This window comes from Numida meleagris, chromosome 6 (genome assembly GCF_002078875.1).
Source record: "Numida meleagris isolate 19003 breed g44 Domestic line chromosome 6, NumMel1.0, whole genome shotgun sequence".
Taxonomy (NCBI): Eukaryota; Metazoa; Chordata; class Aves; order Galliformes; family Numididae; genus Numida; species Numida meleagris.
This window is the reverse complement of record NC_034414.1, coordinates 28810382-28828321: the sequence shown is the minus strand read 5'-3', so window position 1 is coordinate 28828321 and position 17940 is coordinate 28810382. Positions and strand designations below refer to the sequence as shown.

Sequence of the window (17940 nt, the reverse complement as noted above, 5' to 3'; positions counted from 1 at the left end):
CAGGCACTTTCTGTGGGGCCCACCTGTTACTTCCCAGCACAGAACCAACAGGACGGGATCTGCAGTGCTACCACTCCCCCTCGCGCACCTCCAGGCCCGCTGCCAAGGAGCAGGTAGCGCTCGGCTCTGTGTGGCTCTTGGCCAGCCCGGCTCCATGCTCACATGGCTGAAGGCTCCTCTGGCTGTTGCTCTGCCCACGGCTAAGCTGTCTTAGAGGAAAGGAGTAGCACAGCAATCCCACCCCTGCCGAATTCCTGTCAGCAGCTCCACGGTTCCCCAAAACACAGGAAAAGGAAGATGTGGAGAGAGCCAAGAGCTGAAGGGAAAGGCAGAGGCTGAACCAGAGGGCTAAGAGCCATCCGGAGCCTCTCTCGTTTGGCAGGCCATCAGCAGGAGCCATGGCAGGAGCATCCAGGCGAGCCCTCGCCAGCAGGGAAGGCATGAGGAGGGGATTCACTGCCTTCAGGCAGCTCCCCAGGAGCTGCTGATTCCCAAGGTGAGGGCTAGAGGGGCTACTGGTGGGGCCAGCTGCTGCAAAGAGGCTCCAGGAGAAGAGCAGGAAGGATGCTCTGTCCCGAGGTCTACAGCAGCTCCCTGTGCCTTTGTCCTCTGGTCACACTTGCAGGTAGGCTCCCACCAGGACAACAGCACTGGAGGGGTGGGAGATGAGGAGAGGATATTAAGTAGTGTGAGGCACTCAGCAATCAGAACCAAAGCCACTAGGGCCCATCTGCCTCAGCTTCCTGGCTGCAGCCCCTCCTCTGGAAGAGAACAGTTCAGCAAAAAGATAAACACAGAAAAGAAAAGTAAGACTCTGCCTGCTAGCTTCTCACAGGTACTGCAGAAGTAACACTCTGAAGTTTGATCCTTCCAAACTACCAGCATAGGCAAAAACTCGGAGGTATTATCATGTATTCATAAATTCTCAAGAGTACATACACTGACAGTATCTTTGCAGGAGCTGGAGAAGGTTAGGAAAAGAGGGGCAAAAGGAAGATAGGCTGAGTGCCTCCCTCACAACAATTTTACTGCAAAACACACGAAAAAGTTCAGGGGTACAAGTCATAGGGTTGCTCTTAGTGACTGAACAGGAGAAAGTCTGTGAGCACACAGCCCCAGTTTCACACTGTTATCCCCCATGACACCTCCCACTGTACTTTAAGGTATTTATTTCATCAGCACATCTATGGGGATTATTGCTTATACGACATAATCCTTGTTCAGGGAGATATCTGTCAAATAGTGGGACATTTGTGATAGGGAGTTAAAACAAATCTGACCTAATTTGGTCACTGTTTTTATTTCAGATAGCTTTCTGGGATTTTGTTTTGCATTAGTTTTTTTTATTTTCCTGAAGGCCTGAGCACTTAGCTCAGATTGAAATTAGAATGGAAAAACTTCAGTCACGGCTGAAACTGAATGACACAGAAGATTTACTGGTCTAACTTTCCTCTTTCAATAACTTCTATCCTATTCCCACTGTCATGTGGCTTTGGTATGATTTGCCAGTGTAGCATTCCCACACTCTTCCCAGAGCTGCTTCATCAGCCCTGCCAAGGAGTGAGAGACATTGCCTGAGCCTTCACAAGAGGCTGTGCATTCCTGGCGGGTGGAGGAAAGCCGAGAGGCAGGAGCAGGAATGCAATGGGCAGCCTGCACAGGCCATGAGGCTTGGAACACATTCCAAAAGCACATTCATGGTCACTGCTGGAGACAAGATATTCATTAGAAAGAAATTCGTTCTGAATCAGAAAGCAGCTCTTCTTGTATTCCAGCAAAATCTACAGCATTACAGCACTTGCTGTCCCTGTTCTGCAAGAAAAGGGGAAGACAGATTTCAGAACAGAGATGCTAAGGACACTTGAGAGCACCACACACAACCTCTCTCACCTGAAATGACTTCCAGAAGTAACATGAGTTTAAGACCATCCCTGAAATCTTCCTCTATGTTCTCAATCTGTGTCCCAGCCTTGCGGAGGTGAGAATTACACCATGCTGTAAATGTCTAAAACACAGGAAAGAAGAAAAAAAAAAAAGTCAGTTATCTTCCCAGAAGCCAAACAGCAGTTCAGTACCAAGGAAGTCCTTGCTAGGGTACTGTGATACAGAATGAAACACCAGTTAGATTATCATCTTTTTCCACCTTGCAGAGCACAAATGTTAGTACCTAAATACCCAAAGGAGTTGCAGGGTGCTCCTGTGGCAAAAGAAGTCTGATAGATGCGGTGACTTCATGGCTCCAGGGCACCTGATCTTCCGGAAGGACCCCTAAACTTTGTGGTTGGTTTACATCATCTTGAAACTTATGCTAAGTGCTCACATTATTAGGGACTCCAGTGGAGTTAGGTGACGTGTTAACATAACATGAAGGAAAAGGGAAAATAATATTCCAGACCTCTGTGTCTCTAGGTTGGTGCATTAAAAACAATGATTTTTTTTTTTTTCTGACAGCTGTTTCCAGTCTATTCCAATACCAAAGGCTGCAGCCTCTGAGGAGCATTGAGAGGCAGAGAACTCAACCACACAAATTACACACTAGCAGCATTGGTCCTGCTGCTGCTGTTCCCATAATTCACTACTGAGCAGAGCCCCTCTCCTGCCTGCCTGTTCCACACGCCCCCTGTAGCTGCAACAGATCCTTACACGGAGAAGCAAACGCTTTCTGAACGACACTACCACCCATTTCAACAGAAGAACAGGTCCTCCAAAGGCCAACAGTAAGCATTACCTATGCTGCTGCCCAACAGAGACCCAGACTCCCACTGCTTGAGTGCCTCTGACAGAGGGATCACAGCCACTTCGTAATCAGTGATATGATGCAGGACCACTGAAGTAATGTGTTTGAAGTGGAGGAGGGACTGAAGTCCAAATTACAACACAGCCAGTGGCTTTCAGGACAGATAACACTCTTTTGGGAAATGCCTTCTGACCTCAAGTGGTCAGGATAAGAGGATCTCTCATATGAGAGAAATGAACTTTGCCACAAGTGATGACAACACACATTTTCTGTGGTTGTGCTCTGTCAGCCTTTGTTCTGAGCAACGGGCACATGGACACTGCCCAGGGAGAAGAGCAGCTCGTCAGTTATGAGATCCAAGCCTGTGTTTAAATTTGTAAAAGACATGAGAATAGAAGTTATCTCAAAAGAGAAAAAACAAGTCTGAAAGGGAAAAGTTAGTGCTATCATTGGACAGTCAAATATAAAACATTCTCAGCGTGACATGGCCTCAACCAGAGGAATGAAAGGGCCCAAACTGGAGGTGCAGGAGTTTCAAACAAAAGAACGGTTTGAAAAGGCACCAACTAGTTCTTTATGGACAGACAAGTTTGCCTAAGTACTAATGAATGATCTTCACAGTGTTTGAACAGGACACCAAGCAAACCTTTTCCTTTCTACAGATGGATAACCCCTATATCACTCCTTAAATAGAAGGGTGAGGTTACTTAAAACCTAAGCAGCTCCAAAATCTCAGTCGTACCACAGAAAAGGAGGTTTTCCCTTCTCCCTCTTAGACGTGCTCCCAGAGCCAACTCAACTCACTGACCCAGCGAAGAACTGCTTGCTTTCCCCAATATGGCAAGTCTCCTGCTGAGCTAGTGTATGGAACAGAGTCTGGCAAGCATTTGCAAGAGGAAATTGGGCAAATATGGGCCAAGAAGGAGGGTGGAGCAGACCACAGCACTCATGCTGTTGGACAACTGCAGCAGGAAGGACCCTGCTGACACTGAAGCACGGCACGCCAAAAATTCAGGAATGCTTCACCACTGCTTACACCATATGCTGGAATTCAAAAGAAAGACCACCCCAAATGGCAAAGAGCATCAAGGCTTTTCTTATTTTTCTAGAGGCTGGGTTTCCTGCACTAACCTGCTTACATTCATGCTTACACCACTGCAAACAGTGTAGAGCAGAATCTTTCCTAGGAAGAAGCATGGCTTAACAGCTGCTGGGCTTTACATTATTGTGCTCTGGCCTTGCTCTCCACCGGGGCCCTGGGACAGAGCAGGAAAACAGTGCAGCTGTAAGTATTTTCATGGCAACTGCTTTTTGGATGGGTAACATGTATTGTGAAAGCCTGGGATCTCCATTTTCAAGACGGTCTGGTTTCCTTCCAGATTTGGAAGTTTCAAAAAAGAGTAAGTCATTAAGTACCTTTTATTGCTTTTTATTGTTATTCCCCTGAGAAACAGAAGTGTGGTTTGTTGTTGTTCTTTGTTTTCAGAACAAGAGTGGCTTTACTTGTGAACAGTCTCCACATCCTGAAGTATATCCTTTCGGCACTACTTTCTTCGTTCTACAGTCTGCGCTGTCTTACATGAGAAGAGACTCATTTACTTGGTTCATGTTTGCAGCCAGGCTCCTTCACTGCCCCAGAGGGGCAAACGACAGCATAGATGTTTTCAAATGCTCTATCATCATCATGTATCAAAATATGAGAGCAAATTATGTCAGGAAAGTTGTGGATGCCCATACACCTCCTCCTCATTTGTGAAAGCAGAAAGAGGAAGATACCTACAGCTAGTGACTGGCCCTAGCTCACAACACAAATCTGTGTTGAAGCAAGGAGGAAGTCTAAGATCTACTTCACAGGCCACCAGACAGCACTTTTATTTCTTGTATGACATCCCTGAAGACATTTCAGTTTTCTTATCAATCAGCCTAAAGCAGATCAGAAAGCTTGGCTCTAAATCGTGGATAGGCCCAGCATAACTGGGCCTCCTTTTGCACATTTTGAAGAAGGGGGTGACAGGGTCTGTGCTGCCAAGAAACACATTAAAACCAAACCACAGGCCTTCTAAACTTTGCAGTATTATGAAGTTTGGCATGATGACCACATAACTGAGACGACCTTTATTGGTGCAAGAGTCCCCTGAACCTTGGTGGAAAAGTACAGCCCAGAGCCGGCCCCCTAACTGTACTGTTGGAGCCACCTCCACCATTTCATGTGGCACCCTTCAGGACATATGTGAACTCCCCAGTGCCACAAACAGTACAACAATATATGGAAACAGCAAGAACCAGCAGCCCTATGTGGATGCATTAGGCCATTTTAGAAGCAATTCGGATTATGAATGCTTTTAATATGAATGGGCATTCATAGCCATGGGATTCACAAAGAGTACTCTTCACAGACCAACTCGCAGCAACATCTGTCAAAACAGAGTAAGCAGAAAACTGCTTTACGTTGCATCTGCTGCACACACTGCTCAGGAATAAAATATCTTCTTATTTCCATGTAGTAACTTGGAAAGAAATGTGACAGACAGCTGAAAGAAGGCTGAAGAAATGTGCTAGAAAAGCTGGGGTGAGGGGAGGAGGAGAAGGAAGAGCTGAAATTTCTGCTGTCCACTGGGTCTTGCAATCCTGGCAGTCTTGTTTGGAGTCATTTTTACTGACTTGGCTTCATGCAACTGCACAGGATCCTTTTTGTTATTCTGGGAAACCTACTGAAACCGCCCACTCGCCCCATCCACCTCCTAGCACCAGATCCCCTCCTCCCTGAGTCACAGCGGCAGCAATCGGCCGCAGGCAGCTGCCGAGCCCCCGTGCTGCCTGTCCCCAGGAGGGAGGGCAGAACAGCAATGCCCAGCACAGGCATCGTCTCTTTAGCCATGAAGTCACACCACTGCTCTAAGCAGCAGACATTTTTCCTCGCTGTCTGTGGGTGCAGAAGCTTGAGACTATCCTCATGCTTACTTCTGGTTCTCTGTCCCAAAGAAGAGAAAACAAATACTCCATTAACCTTGCGATTTAAGAAAATTTCACAGAAGTGGAAAACTACTTTTACCAAATAACAGCATGAGAACACACTGTCATGTGGATTTTCTTCATGTGAATCTCACACCATATATTTTCTACGGTAACCTCAGAAGAGGTACAGACAGAGCTGTGTTTCTTGGCTCTTGGATCTTTCCCTAGATTGGACACAGCAGATCGCCCTGAAGGTCTGTTTCTTGTTCAGTGCTCACAGTGAAGTAACACCCGAGGAAGAAGTATGTGTGCTCACACGCACATGTCATTGCTACTCTCTGCCTCCCCTTACTCCCATCTATAGATACGATTTGTACCTTTCTGGTACCTGAGTGGTTCACACAACGTTCCTGCAACTTGGGGAAGTAAGACAGCAAGGCAGTATTTTAAGTTCAGAGACAGCTTCCGCTGAGAGCAGCTCTACTGAGCTCTTTACTGCAAGAAAACAGCCATAAGGCGCTTCAGCCTCTGAGCAATTTTAGCAATGTAAATGTCAAAGCTACCACAGCCACACAAATGACAGTAAAAAAATAATAAATGGGCAGTTTTATCTCTGTGTGGCTGTGACAGTGACATTCCAGCTTTATCTGACCTTTCCAGATGCTCTTCACTTCTCTCCTTGCTAAATCCCTCTTCCATACAGTCCATGGATGAGTATAAATTTCCCAACACGGCCAAGAGCCTGTTGTATTTGAACGGCAGCCCCAGAGAAGCTATAATTGATCTTGAGCAGGGAGCGCTGCTTGCCTCCCCTCTTGACAGCAATGAGGTTTGGCTTAAGCAAGCAAAGAATTTGCTGGAGAGCACCGCTTCACTGGCATGCCGGGACCATGCTCCACAGGAGACAGAGCTCAGCCACCAAGAGACCCTCCTTCCTTGTGCTTATGCTGGGGGATGAGTTTTAGTCAATTATTTCAATCCGGTACTGCTGTTGCAACGTGCCCACAAAGCTCTGGCTCCTGTGAAGGAGGGGATGGTGCAGCTGGCGCACAAACAGTAGCCAAAGAGTACACTTTTACACAACTGCACGTGTACCTGCTGTAAACTGTGAGTACAGGTCCAGGCTTTCCTCTAGTGTTGCAAGGGAAATGACAAGAAGATTCCCTTTTGGATCACTAGAAAGGAAAGCGGGATACTCATACAATACATCATGCACAGCTGGAAAACAAAAAATCAATTCAACCAGCTGCAAGTGCTTTTCCTCTGATTGCCTGCATCCAGACGAGTGCACCTGGGCTTCCGCAGGCACAGCCGCAGCAGCGTTTGCTGCCTGGTCTGAAGGCAGCGTCACCGCAGAGCCTGCCCAGCACGGCACCATACAGGACAGTGCCACTGAGACAAAGCTGCTTGTTCTTGCAGTGCATTCTACATGCTGCAAGGGATTTTATTTGAAAGAAATCGTCTGGAACAAGGATTGAGGCACTCGCCCAATAACGACTAACAGTTTTTTAAGAGCAGGCAGAAAACTGCTGCACACAAGGTTTCTTTAAGCCCTGGAATTACTACTAAGCAGTTCCAGCTGCTCCACAATAGGCTCCCTTCTACCCTGGTAGCTGAACATACCATATCGAGCAAGAGGATCCTAACCCACAGCACCTCAACCTCTATCTCCTTCTCCTCCACCAGACAGATGAGACCATCATGAGCTCATTAATGGGAAGGAACTGTTTGGATTGAGGGGCCAGGAAACAACTCCCAGCTTCCCAGCCCAAGTTTCCCTGTGCTCAGCACCAATCCATCACTAATATTAACCTCAGAGCGTCACTCGGTTTCTCCTTCATGGTGCTACTGCTCTCTGGTAGTTCTTCTGGTGCTCCTTTCTCCCAGCCACCCCTCCAAACCTAAAGAACTGCTGGTGGTCTCCCCATGGCTTCAGGTACACCAAAACCCCACTGTCTATGATCTGCCAGCAGTGAAGCTCTAGGGATTGGAGATCCTCTACACAAGTCTCATTGTAACTCTGGGGAGCTCCCAAAGGGCTTCTTGTTCAAATGTGAATCTTTTCTTTGGCCATACTATCCAATTTCATCTTCCAGCCTCAAACATAGCCTCGGCTTCTCTGCACGTTGCTCTGTATTTAATGCCACCTAAAAACTCCTGAAGGAAGAACAGCATTTGATAAATCCTTTCAGCATTAACTCTGAGTCCATTTTTCAGGTGATTCAAAGAGCTTGGTTTGTGCTGAAGCGTTCCACTGTCAGCAGCTGGCCTACAGAATTACAGATCTGATGGTCAATGAGACTGATGCTGTACAATGGAGAACTCTGCTTTCCAGTGGGGTTAGCCCATTCCCTTAGAAAAAAAACAGATATTCAGGAAAAAATCCTTACAGAAACTCTCAGCCTTATTTCACCACCTTCACAAAAGGAGTTTAGTACCACACACATCAGGGGTAATGTCCTGTTCCGGTCTAATTGCAGCTGCTGAGTTCCAAGTGCGGCTGAAAGACAAAATGCAGCTCACACTGCTCCTGAAATACTATGTACTGAAAAGGGGAGGTGTCATTACATTGTACAGCACGTTACTACCGCCTAAAAAACCAGTGGTGAGTGCCTTGGGAATTACTTGCATCTCCCAACTCCAGGGAACAGTCCCTGAACTTGGAAGGACAGAGCTTAGTCACTGCTTCGAAGCTCACACATCTTTAGCAGCTTCCCAAAACTCAACTCTGCAGATCGGGATGAGAACAACACTAAGGCAGGAAGAGCCCAGTCCTGACTACATCTGCACGAGCCAGGCTGGATCCCATGGGGAATGTAATGCTCGCTACCAAATCTCTCCTCATCCAGAAGACCTAGGAACAGGAGCATAGGGAAAACAAAACCCTCCTGACTATCAATCCACCCTTCTGGACAATGGGAGTGAATCAGCAAATCACTTGCAAGGAGCTTAAGGAAATAGTCAGTGTGGGAGTTTTTCATTTATGCTCAGGCAAACGCAGAGCTCAGAGCCTTTCTTCCCTCCCCTGGGGGAGAGGAGAAAAAAAAAAAAAAAACAACCACAGAGTACCTTTCCTGCTGGCTTTCCTCTGGCATGGTATTAACTGCCCTGGAGTCAGAGCGATCCTTTTATTTGCTAAGAACAGGCTAAAGTGATGAGGGCAGAGATCTCAATCCAGTGCACTTCCCTTCCATCACAGGGTAAATATTTGTTCTTTTCTACATTTGTTCCTCCAGAGCATTTAACTCCACTTCTGCTACAGAGCCGCACCATTTCAGGCATTTGTTTCTGCCATTTGAAAGCTCCTGGACATTAAATCAATGACTCAGCTGGCATTTCGGAGCAGTAAAGCGCAAGCACTCTTTATCCCAGAGTTACCAGGGAGCACAAATACCTAGAAAGTTACAAGAAGTCTTCAGACATGCAAAAACCATGCAAAAAACTGCACAGTGAGATCAACTAGCCAGAAGTATGGTCTTTCACAGTTTAATATGAAGCTCAGACTAGCAAGTCTCTTCATTATGCTCTTCTGCTCCTAAGAAATCAGCTCATAAACGTCAACTTGCTTCGAGTTCTCTTATAACAAAAATTAAACAGAGCTGGTCTCTGCACTTTATATGCTGAGCCTCCCAAATCCTTTATAGCATTTGGGGGATATGCTGAAAGAAATCATTTTACTGAGCACTGGGATGCAACTATTTATGGACTGGAAAGTGGCAGCAAACCACTGCAAACAAAGCTGTTCAGCCGGGGGAGGCTGAACTGCAGCCACCCGGCACAGAGCTGGGCCAGAACACAGGGATGAACATGTACACGAGCAGCTTTACACCCCAATGGCAGGCCTGTGCTGTAAATCTCACCGCACAAAGTTTCTCCGGTACTTTACTCTGGCCCTACATCGATTTCAATGTGGGGTGTCACGCAGGCTGTGCCAGGGACTGGCTGGGGGGAAAGGATTATACTAAGTTTCTACAAAGCCCAAAAAGCCAGCAGTGCAGGGAGCTGATGTGGCTGAAAAGTGAGCTGTCAACCAAAAGAAAAGAGCTGACAGGGCTTGCCTCGCACCTGTGGCGTGAGGAAACACGCTGTCAGCATGAAGAGGCATCTCCCTCCAGGGCAGCGTGTGTGTACACCGGCTTATGGCAATTTCTGACTTGGGGCTTTAGGAAGGCCTCGTGCAGCCCAGGCTCAGACCCTGGGACTGCCCCACGCTGCCAGCCAGCCCACTGCTGCCCAAAGCGGCTGTTTGGTGGGAGGGCTCCCAGGTGTTGCCTTTTCCGAGGTTCTTCTTTGGCTGTTTACTTTGCTGATGAAAGGCAAGGCAGGAAGAGGAATTTACAGCTTCATCTATCCAGACTTTCTAAATACGGAACTAAGTAAACAGGTTGGATAATTGAAACAACTTAATGTATTTGCCCGCTGCTCTGTGCACATGCTGCAAAATTAGCACAAGCAGCTGTTTTTTGGTCTGCAGAATGATGGTGACCGCAGGAGGGAAGAAGAAACCTGAAACTGTCTAGTTTTCTAAGTGGTGATGGTGAGCATCCTGGCTACAGAAATCTACATCGTTTCCAGTGAGAAATGGACTCCAAAGTGATGCCCGGCGTGAAGCCCGAGCTCCCTGACAAAGAGCAAGGAATCAGAAATGATACCTGTATCTCACAGAGCTCCCGATGGCACATATTTGGGCTTCAACCTCTATCACTGCTGACCCAAACACCTGGCTAAAATGTATGGCAAAAAATTGACCTAGACTAGTGCCCAGCTGAGTCTTCCCCTTCCACACCTTTCAACACTGCCGTCTGCACAGACGCCACCACCTTTGCTTCAACCTGTCCCCTTGGTCATCACCTCTCTGCCTGACAAAATGCGCAGTCACTCTGGGGTCTCACGTTCATTCATGGCTGTGAAACACAGCTGCCAACTCCACAGGATTCTCTTTTCGAAAAACATCTACAATTGATCTCTTTTGAAAAGAAGAGAAAAAATTGTTCTCTTTTTGAAAAAAAATCTGTGCTCACTTCATATGGGATTACTGAAAATCCAAAAAAATTGATCCTGGGTCAAGATGACTCTGATGCACCTACACTACCATGGGCAGAGTCCTTCCCACGCTCAAAGATACAAAGATTCATAGTGAAAAGCTGCTTTGTGCTCCAAAGCACTTTCCATATAAGACTCAGACGTAAGAGCAGACGCAGCACAACTCAGCACGAGACAACGTCAGCCAGGGTGTTTGGCAGAGGGCTCAGCACACCCACAACCTACCTCTCATCATGCTCTTTGCCAAGATCGTGGCAATACAGATTTAATCCCAAAAAGACAGTGAGCTAAATTACAGCATTCCCAACTGTCCTTCTGTAAAAAGAGTCACAAATAATTCATGAATCTATAATCACAAGCTATGTAACTGCATCTGAACAGCAAGCACCCATGCAAGAGCCCGGGAGTGGTTTCCACGCAGTCTCACGTGGTTATGTTTTGATACTTCCACCTTGCTCGAAAGCTACAATCTCCTGCCACGCTGCAATTTGCTCTCACTTGGTCCGTGCCATTGGTGCTGGCAGCCTAACTGGAAAGGAGACAAAAAAACTGCAAAACTGTGGCTGTTTCTAGCAGGTTCCTCCCCAGTGAGAGGCAAGGCAAACAAGAGCAATAAAATATTTGCTAAAAGATGAAATGAGCAGGCTACAGCAGTTGGTACCAGGCTGATAGATGTGAGAGCTCCCAACACAGACAACCAAGAATGGGAGAACCCAGGCAACACAGGGCCTAGAAAGCAAAGACAGGCACCTCAGGTTTATTGAGGTGAAGAAAGAGGAGCTACAGGAGAGACATGAACTGAAGGGCACAACTGTAAGTGATGGGTTATAAAAATTATCTGCTGCGTCTGTTTGGATGAGTGTGAGTGTTACTGGATTGCTTCACCAAGGTTGGGAAAAAGATGCTGCAACTATTTAGATATAATAAAACTGCAAGCCCATGTGGGAGTTTTATTGGAGATCCATCACCCGTTCTGAAGGGAAATGAAATGTCAGGCCAGAGAAGGGAATATCACAGTGTCATGGTTTTGTGATTTTCGGTTATTGGTATTCCACATTATAACATCATGTAGTGGATGTTCCTGGTTCTCAGAAGAGAAGGACTACTACAGTCCCCACGGTACTTTTCTCCTCTGTTACCATTTTCCAGCCGGAGGGAGAAGATAAAAGCTCGCAGTATAAAAACTTGCAGATCACGAGACCTCGTCCCTTTTTCCGATGTCTCTCGTCTTGGCAGCACCTCGCTCTCCAGCCGTCTTATCGTCGGTAGTAGAGTAAGGCCTACCTTGATTTCGGGACATTCTCTTTCTCTGTATTGGATTTATCAGCTTAAATTGTAATTATATTGTATTATAGTGTGTTGTTTTGCATTCTGATATCTTATTTAGTAAATTCGTTTGTTTCTCCTCAGATCGTTGCCGCTGTTCTTTGCTCTCAGGGCCATCTCCTTACCCTTTTCCCCTTTTCCCGGGGCGTGGGCCCGTGGGTCCCCCGTCCTCTTCGTCACGGAACCAGGCCGAATGCCCGTAAACCGTTGACACACAGCTATTACTGGATGAAAGGTTTTAACTGATCTGGGTGTAGATTAGATTTTGAATATTTACATAAAGACACTACAGAAAAAAAAAATAGTCTTATCTGTATCTCCCTGAGCTTTAAATGTCTTTTAAAAAGAAAAATGCAAATCTGAGCACTGAGGATTCTGAGTTGGAACCCCCACTTTCCACCCTTAAGGAACAGAACAACGGGCAATTTTAACACCAGTAGACTCTGTGAACAGGAGGAACTGCTTCTTTGTGCATCCCTAGGTAGATGAGCCCTTTCATTTGCACACACGCAGCGGCAGCAACTGTCACTTCTTACAGCTGCTGCCTCTAAGAATCAAGATGGTGCTGAGTCCCGCACCTCATGCACAAGGAGCAAGCCCTTACTGGGATTCACTCAACTCACGGGCCTCCAGCTGCACACAGACAGGCGCTGTGAAGACAACTGGAGCCTCACTGAACTACTGGGAGCCAACCCCAGGCACGTCTCCTTGCAGGCTGCTGCTCCTAGGTGGGCACACACATTTGCACACCTGTAGGTTCTAGAGTATTTATCTGTGCTATATATTTAAGTCACAACTGAAACAGCCAAGAGCAAGACAAATCCAAAGATATGAGTGCCTGTGTACTCTACATTCTGGGGAGAGGTATTTATTAAGGTAACGGTCATATTCAAATTTGAATTACATCGTGACTTATTTTTAATTGGATACCAAAAGTGCTACAGCTACTGTGGGTGGTGAGATTATGAAGATGGTCTTTTCTGGCATCTTAAGACACATTCCCTGTTGAGGCATGAATGTGTCATCTAAGAGCATGGATAAAACAGGATTTAAACTGTTTACGCTAGCACTGAGTAGCAAGCTACTCCTCAGTGAGCATCACAGGGCAAGGAGTGGTCTAATTAGTTCACCTCTTCACGGGCCCTTAGGGCTCCTGCGTGACAGCACAAGTTTCTACCACCTTACCCTTGCACATGCTGCAGACACTGGGATCTTGTATCCTCATCCAGCACACACACCCTGCCTGTGCCAGGGTGTGCTTTCAGCTCTGCAGTGAGCCCCTGCGGGCACACGTGGACATCACCACACAAACTGGAATAGAAGTGTCTGGGTACCCGAGCCAGGGCACCACAATGAGCATTGGGGGAAGTCAGGCTGGGCCAGAGCTGTGTGAAGCAGGAGCTATACCAGAACACACAGCAGGAACAGGAACCAGGCTCAGAGCTGCAGTGGAGCAAGGAGGCAGGAGAGGTCAGGTCAGGTCTTCTCAGTGTGTGTGCTCAGACCAGGATGGAGCGCTTAAAGCAGAGCATGACAAAAAGGAAGCGGAAGATTAAAAACTATGACAGGGGAATAATTACAGCAGGAGCTTTGTTCCAGGCTGCTGTGGTTCAGTGTTTCAGACATCCTGAGACAGCAGGAACTGTATTAAGAGATGGAGGTAGGGCTGGCTTCCCTAGCACAACACCTGGCTGAGGTCAGCACAGCATTTATCCTCCGCTCCCCTCAGGATGCTCTGTGCTCGGTCTTGTGCTCCTTTGCCTTCCTCACAGCCACGAGGACTCCAGCCTGAAGAGCAAAGCAGGAGATGACCCAGCTTTAAGAGGATGCACTCCCTTACTTTTCTTGAGCTGAAGACCAAAATCTTTTTTTTTTTTTAATAATAAATTTTGATGTCAATTATTTTGTTTGTCTCAAAGCTGTTTGTGTAGTTTATCAAAACAGGAAGATCTCTTTAAAAGAAGTCAGATGTTGAATTAATATCAAGGATTAAAAGGGAAGGAGAACCAGTGAAGGATGTTTTCTTATCCTTTGATGTTTTATTCAAGCTGAACCATTAACAAACACATTTTCAGTTCTTGGTAGCACAGTAGCTCTGAGCTATTAGAAAACTAGACACCATTATTGTTCCTAAGTTTCTGCTATGGTTTTACAGTCTATTTTTTTTTCAAAACTTTTATGAAAAAGGAGAAAAGAAAGTGAGACTTAAAGACACATGCAGCAGGAAGCTGCACTGACCATTCCAGCAGCTGTCCTAGGTAAGATCTGAGAATTACAAAGCAAACCTCCTGCACCTGGCCCAAGGGTTACCAGGGAGAATGTTTCCACTGACACCAGGGTTGAACCAGGCCCTGCTCTGCAGGGCAATGGCAGAACAACAAATGTGGGGATTCCAGCCTAGTCTGAAGGAGACAGGAGTTATTTAAAAGCTGATAGGCACAACACTTTTCTAACAGGAAGAACTGGATCTATCTTTTTAAACCTACCAACGTGATTTTCACTGTCCTGATGACAGAAAAACCTATGGGAACATAGGGGAAAACACACTGCAGGAAGAACTGGAAGCCAAATGCAGCTACCTGCCAGTTCAGCCCCTCAGGAACCATTTGCTGCTTCTGCGTTTCCACCCAAAAGCACCAGAGGCCTCAAACAGCATTCTCCAGGGAACAAAGGAAGTGGGGAGGGGAGGAGGGCTGCTCCAGCAAACAGAGTTCCCATAAGCCTGTGAGGACTGGGGGTGTCCTCAGCCCAGGATGCTCTACAAACATCAGACCCTGATCCTCAGCTGCCCCACACAAGATTCAAGAAGCCCAAACTTCGTAGCGCTGCCTGCTGTACTCTGCCGGGCATTAATTCAGCAAGCAGGGCCCAGCACCAGCCCCGCCACCCTGCAGGCCAAAGCAGCAACACTGCTGGTGGCAGGGGATGGGGAGTGATTTACGCCCTAACCACGACACGTTCACATTCCTGCATTTGCTCACTTCTAGGAGATGAGGGCAAGGAGCTCACCACAAGAGCAGAGGGATGATGTAAACTGGATGCTGAATGCCAGCGCTCATTTTTCTTCCCTGTGCACCGCACATACCCAGAGCCTTGCCATTTATAGGAAAGGCCGTGGGTACAAAAGGTGCATTCTTCAGCAGGCTAGAGAAGGAGGCATCGTACTGGGTATGAAATGACAGCAGTTTCTAAAGCTCTGTGCTCCAGGTTAAGGGATGAAAAAAAACATCATTTTCTTACTTTAAGGAGGAATTTTCAGAAGGGCAGAACACTGGAAGAGAGATTCTCTGAGAAAAATCAGGTATTTTCAGCAAGAAAAATGAATGAGCCTCAGAGATAAAGTCTTAACTATTTTTAATCAGCCTTAGGCTGGAAGAGTGCTGAAATGATTCCTATTAGCCACGCTGAATCTCTCAAGGTGCTATGTATTAAGGCAAATATTACCTGGGAAAGAGAGAAGGATGGGAAGATGAGAAACCCAAGACATTCAGTAAAATCCATCTCAGAACCACAAGTTAAAGTGAACTTGGTAAAGCACTTCTGTATCACCTCGAAATCCTCAGGATCCTTTCTTCCTTTCTGTAGCTCCACTTCATCTCTAACTACATTCCTCGCTATGTTCCAACTAAATAGCAAGTGCTGCCATCCAACAGCCGCAATTTCAGCGCAGCTCTGATAACGTGAGTTATTGGTTAGAGTGAATCAGAGACATTTTTCCTGCTGTACAGAAAAAGGCCTGTTTTCAGCAAGGGTGCAAGTAAGAGGAATACTTTCTCATGAGCTGCAGGATGTTGCTTTGGCAGCAGCGTTGTGATGCCTTTGGGAGCTGCAAGCTCTGGCACATCATGCTCCTACTTTCTTTCACTGTGCAGGAACTCTTGCTTAGAGGCTTCTTCCACCAAGGAGGATGGTATGTCACACAGGTCTGGCAACTGTATGTAGTGGGAGATGCAATTCACTTGGAAACCACTCCACAAGTACATCTTAACTACACAGCTGCATACCTGGATGCATTTTGTAGAAGGGTAAGGAAACCGGCCAAAATATTTGGGATTTCCAGAACCTGGCTTTTGAAAACAAACAAACAAAGACCAAGGGTGACTTTTCCCCCATGGAAAACACTTTTCATTAAAAAGCTGTAATTCTGCAATTGAACGTACATACATATCTGGTCAAAGAGCGTTTCCCTAGCATTTCGAGGAGGGGCCCTCTCCAGTAACCACACGGAGAGGATCAGAGTCTCAAATCAAACGGGGTGAGAACACCCCTAGGTACCAGAGTTTTTCCCAAATCATCATCATGAGGATGGGGCATGGCTTTGCCAGTTCTGCCACCAGCACGTGGTTCAGAAATGTAGGTATTTTCTACATCACACCAGCAGGCCACCACTGGGAAGAAATGAAAGGCAGTAGCTGGGAGAGGATGGCAGAGAGGCAGGGTTTAACTTCTGACTCACCTGGAGGGAGATGCTTTCAGCTATAAAGGATGACTGGTGGTTGAGGAGCATTGATTTGAATGCAGTTATGCAAGGATTAAACAGCAGCAGAGGCAAATAAGAATGGGATTATGAAAATTGCAGAAGGGAAACTGCTGCTGACTTGTCCTGGGACAGGAGGAGGGAAAAGGGGAGGTGGAGACCACTTTTGTTTTTTCTTGGATGAGGGAAATTGCAAAAATAGCTGGGGGAAGAGTTTATTTCTGCTATGAGCTTTAATCTCAGTCTTGCGGTGGTGGCAACAGGCTTGGTCCAGCAGCAGCTGGAGGGAATGGCCATATCAAAATCTACATTGTACATGAACATATATCCAAAATTTTCCATTCTTCTTCCTTCTGCTTGGAAGCATATGGCATCTATTCCCTAAAATTTCAAATACCAGATACTGAAATGATCATTGTGGCTTAGGAATTATTTTTTCAATGGTTCTAGGTCTAAAAATATGCATTTATTTAATCCTCGAATATGATGAACTCTCACAATGCTTTTATATGATTATTCAACAAGGTATTACAACTGGCAAGAATTTTTAACCTCTGCGCTAAGAGGAGCCCAGGTGCTCGCTGCTGACTCCAACAACCATACGTGCTCAGAACACACCACCGGAGGGGCTGCCAGCCTCCAGGCAATGCACTGTGGGATGTGCAGGCTATGGGTGGAGGGAGCACCCACACAGGTTGCACAGACTCGTACAGACCTCTCCTCCCTCCCAACATGCCGCACACCAACTAACACTGCTACATTTGAGTTTCCTGTTGGAGCGTGGCTCTCTTGAGTGAGAGAGACCACAAACCACAGTTCAATAAAGAAAGCACAGAGAAGAGAAATTTCACCGCAGCTAAAACCCAGTCGTCCTAAAGCTCCCTCCACCTCCCATGCTGAGCAGGAACCTTCAGCCCAAGGCAGAAGTGACCAGCTCTCATCAAAGCACAGCAGCAGCCAGCACACAGATGCATCAGCAACTTTACAGCCTCTGTAGGCAGCCACTGCTGATATGTCTGCATGCACTCATAACCAAGGGACTATCTGCCTCCATTTCTGAGCCAAGCAAGATGGGAAGCGGCCAGCACAGTGAGCGCTGTTGCAGAGCCCTGGTAGACAGCTGTGCTCAAACACCCCGCGCCCACCCAGGCACCAACAGCGGCACAGGGCTGGTTTGGGAGCCCAGGAGGAGGGAGGGGAGCTGCAAGGCATGGCGGGGGCCCAGCGTCCCCTAAAAACAACCAGCATGGGCACCGCACCCCCCCCTCCCCACGCACACAAGAGCTTCACTGTAAACACATCCTCCACCAAAGCAGAGAGTACTAATATAAACCAGATGCTGCAGGGAATTTTTTCCCTCTTCGTCTGCACTAAATTTAAATACTGAGCTCTTCTTTTGCCA

At 46.9% G+C, this 17940-nt stretch overlaps 1 protein-coding gene across 5 annotated transcripts in view; it reads right to left on the bottom strand.

Moving 5' to 3' along the window:
• ACTN1 (actinin alpha 1) overlaps positions 1 to 17940 on the bottom strand; it is an 82695-nt gene that overhangs the window by 44028 nt on the left and 20727 nt on the right. For all 5 annotated transcript variants that reach the window (XM_021403743.1, XM_021403740.1, XM_021403742.1 and 2 more), the window contains exon 2: positions 1891 to 2005. In XM_021403743.1, the coding sequence (XP_021259418.1) occupies positions 1891 to 2005 (115 nt within the window). The remainder of the gene's footprint in view (positions 1 to 1890; positions 2006 to 17940) is intronic.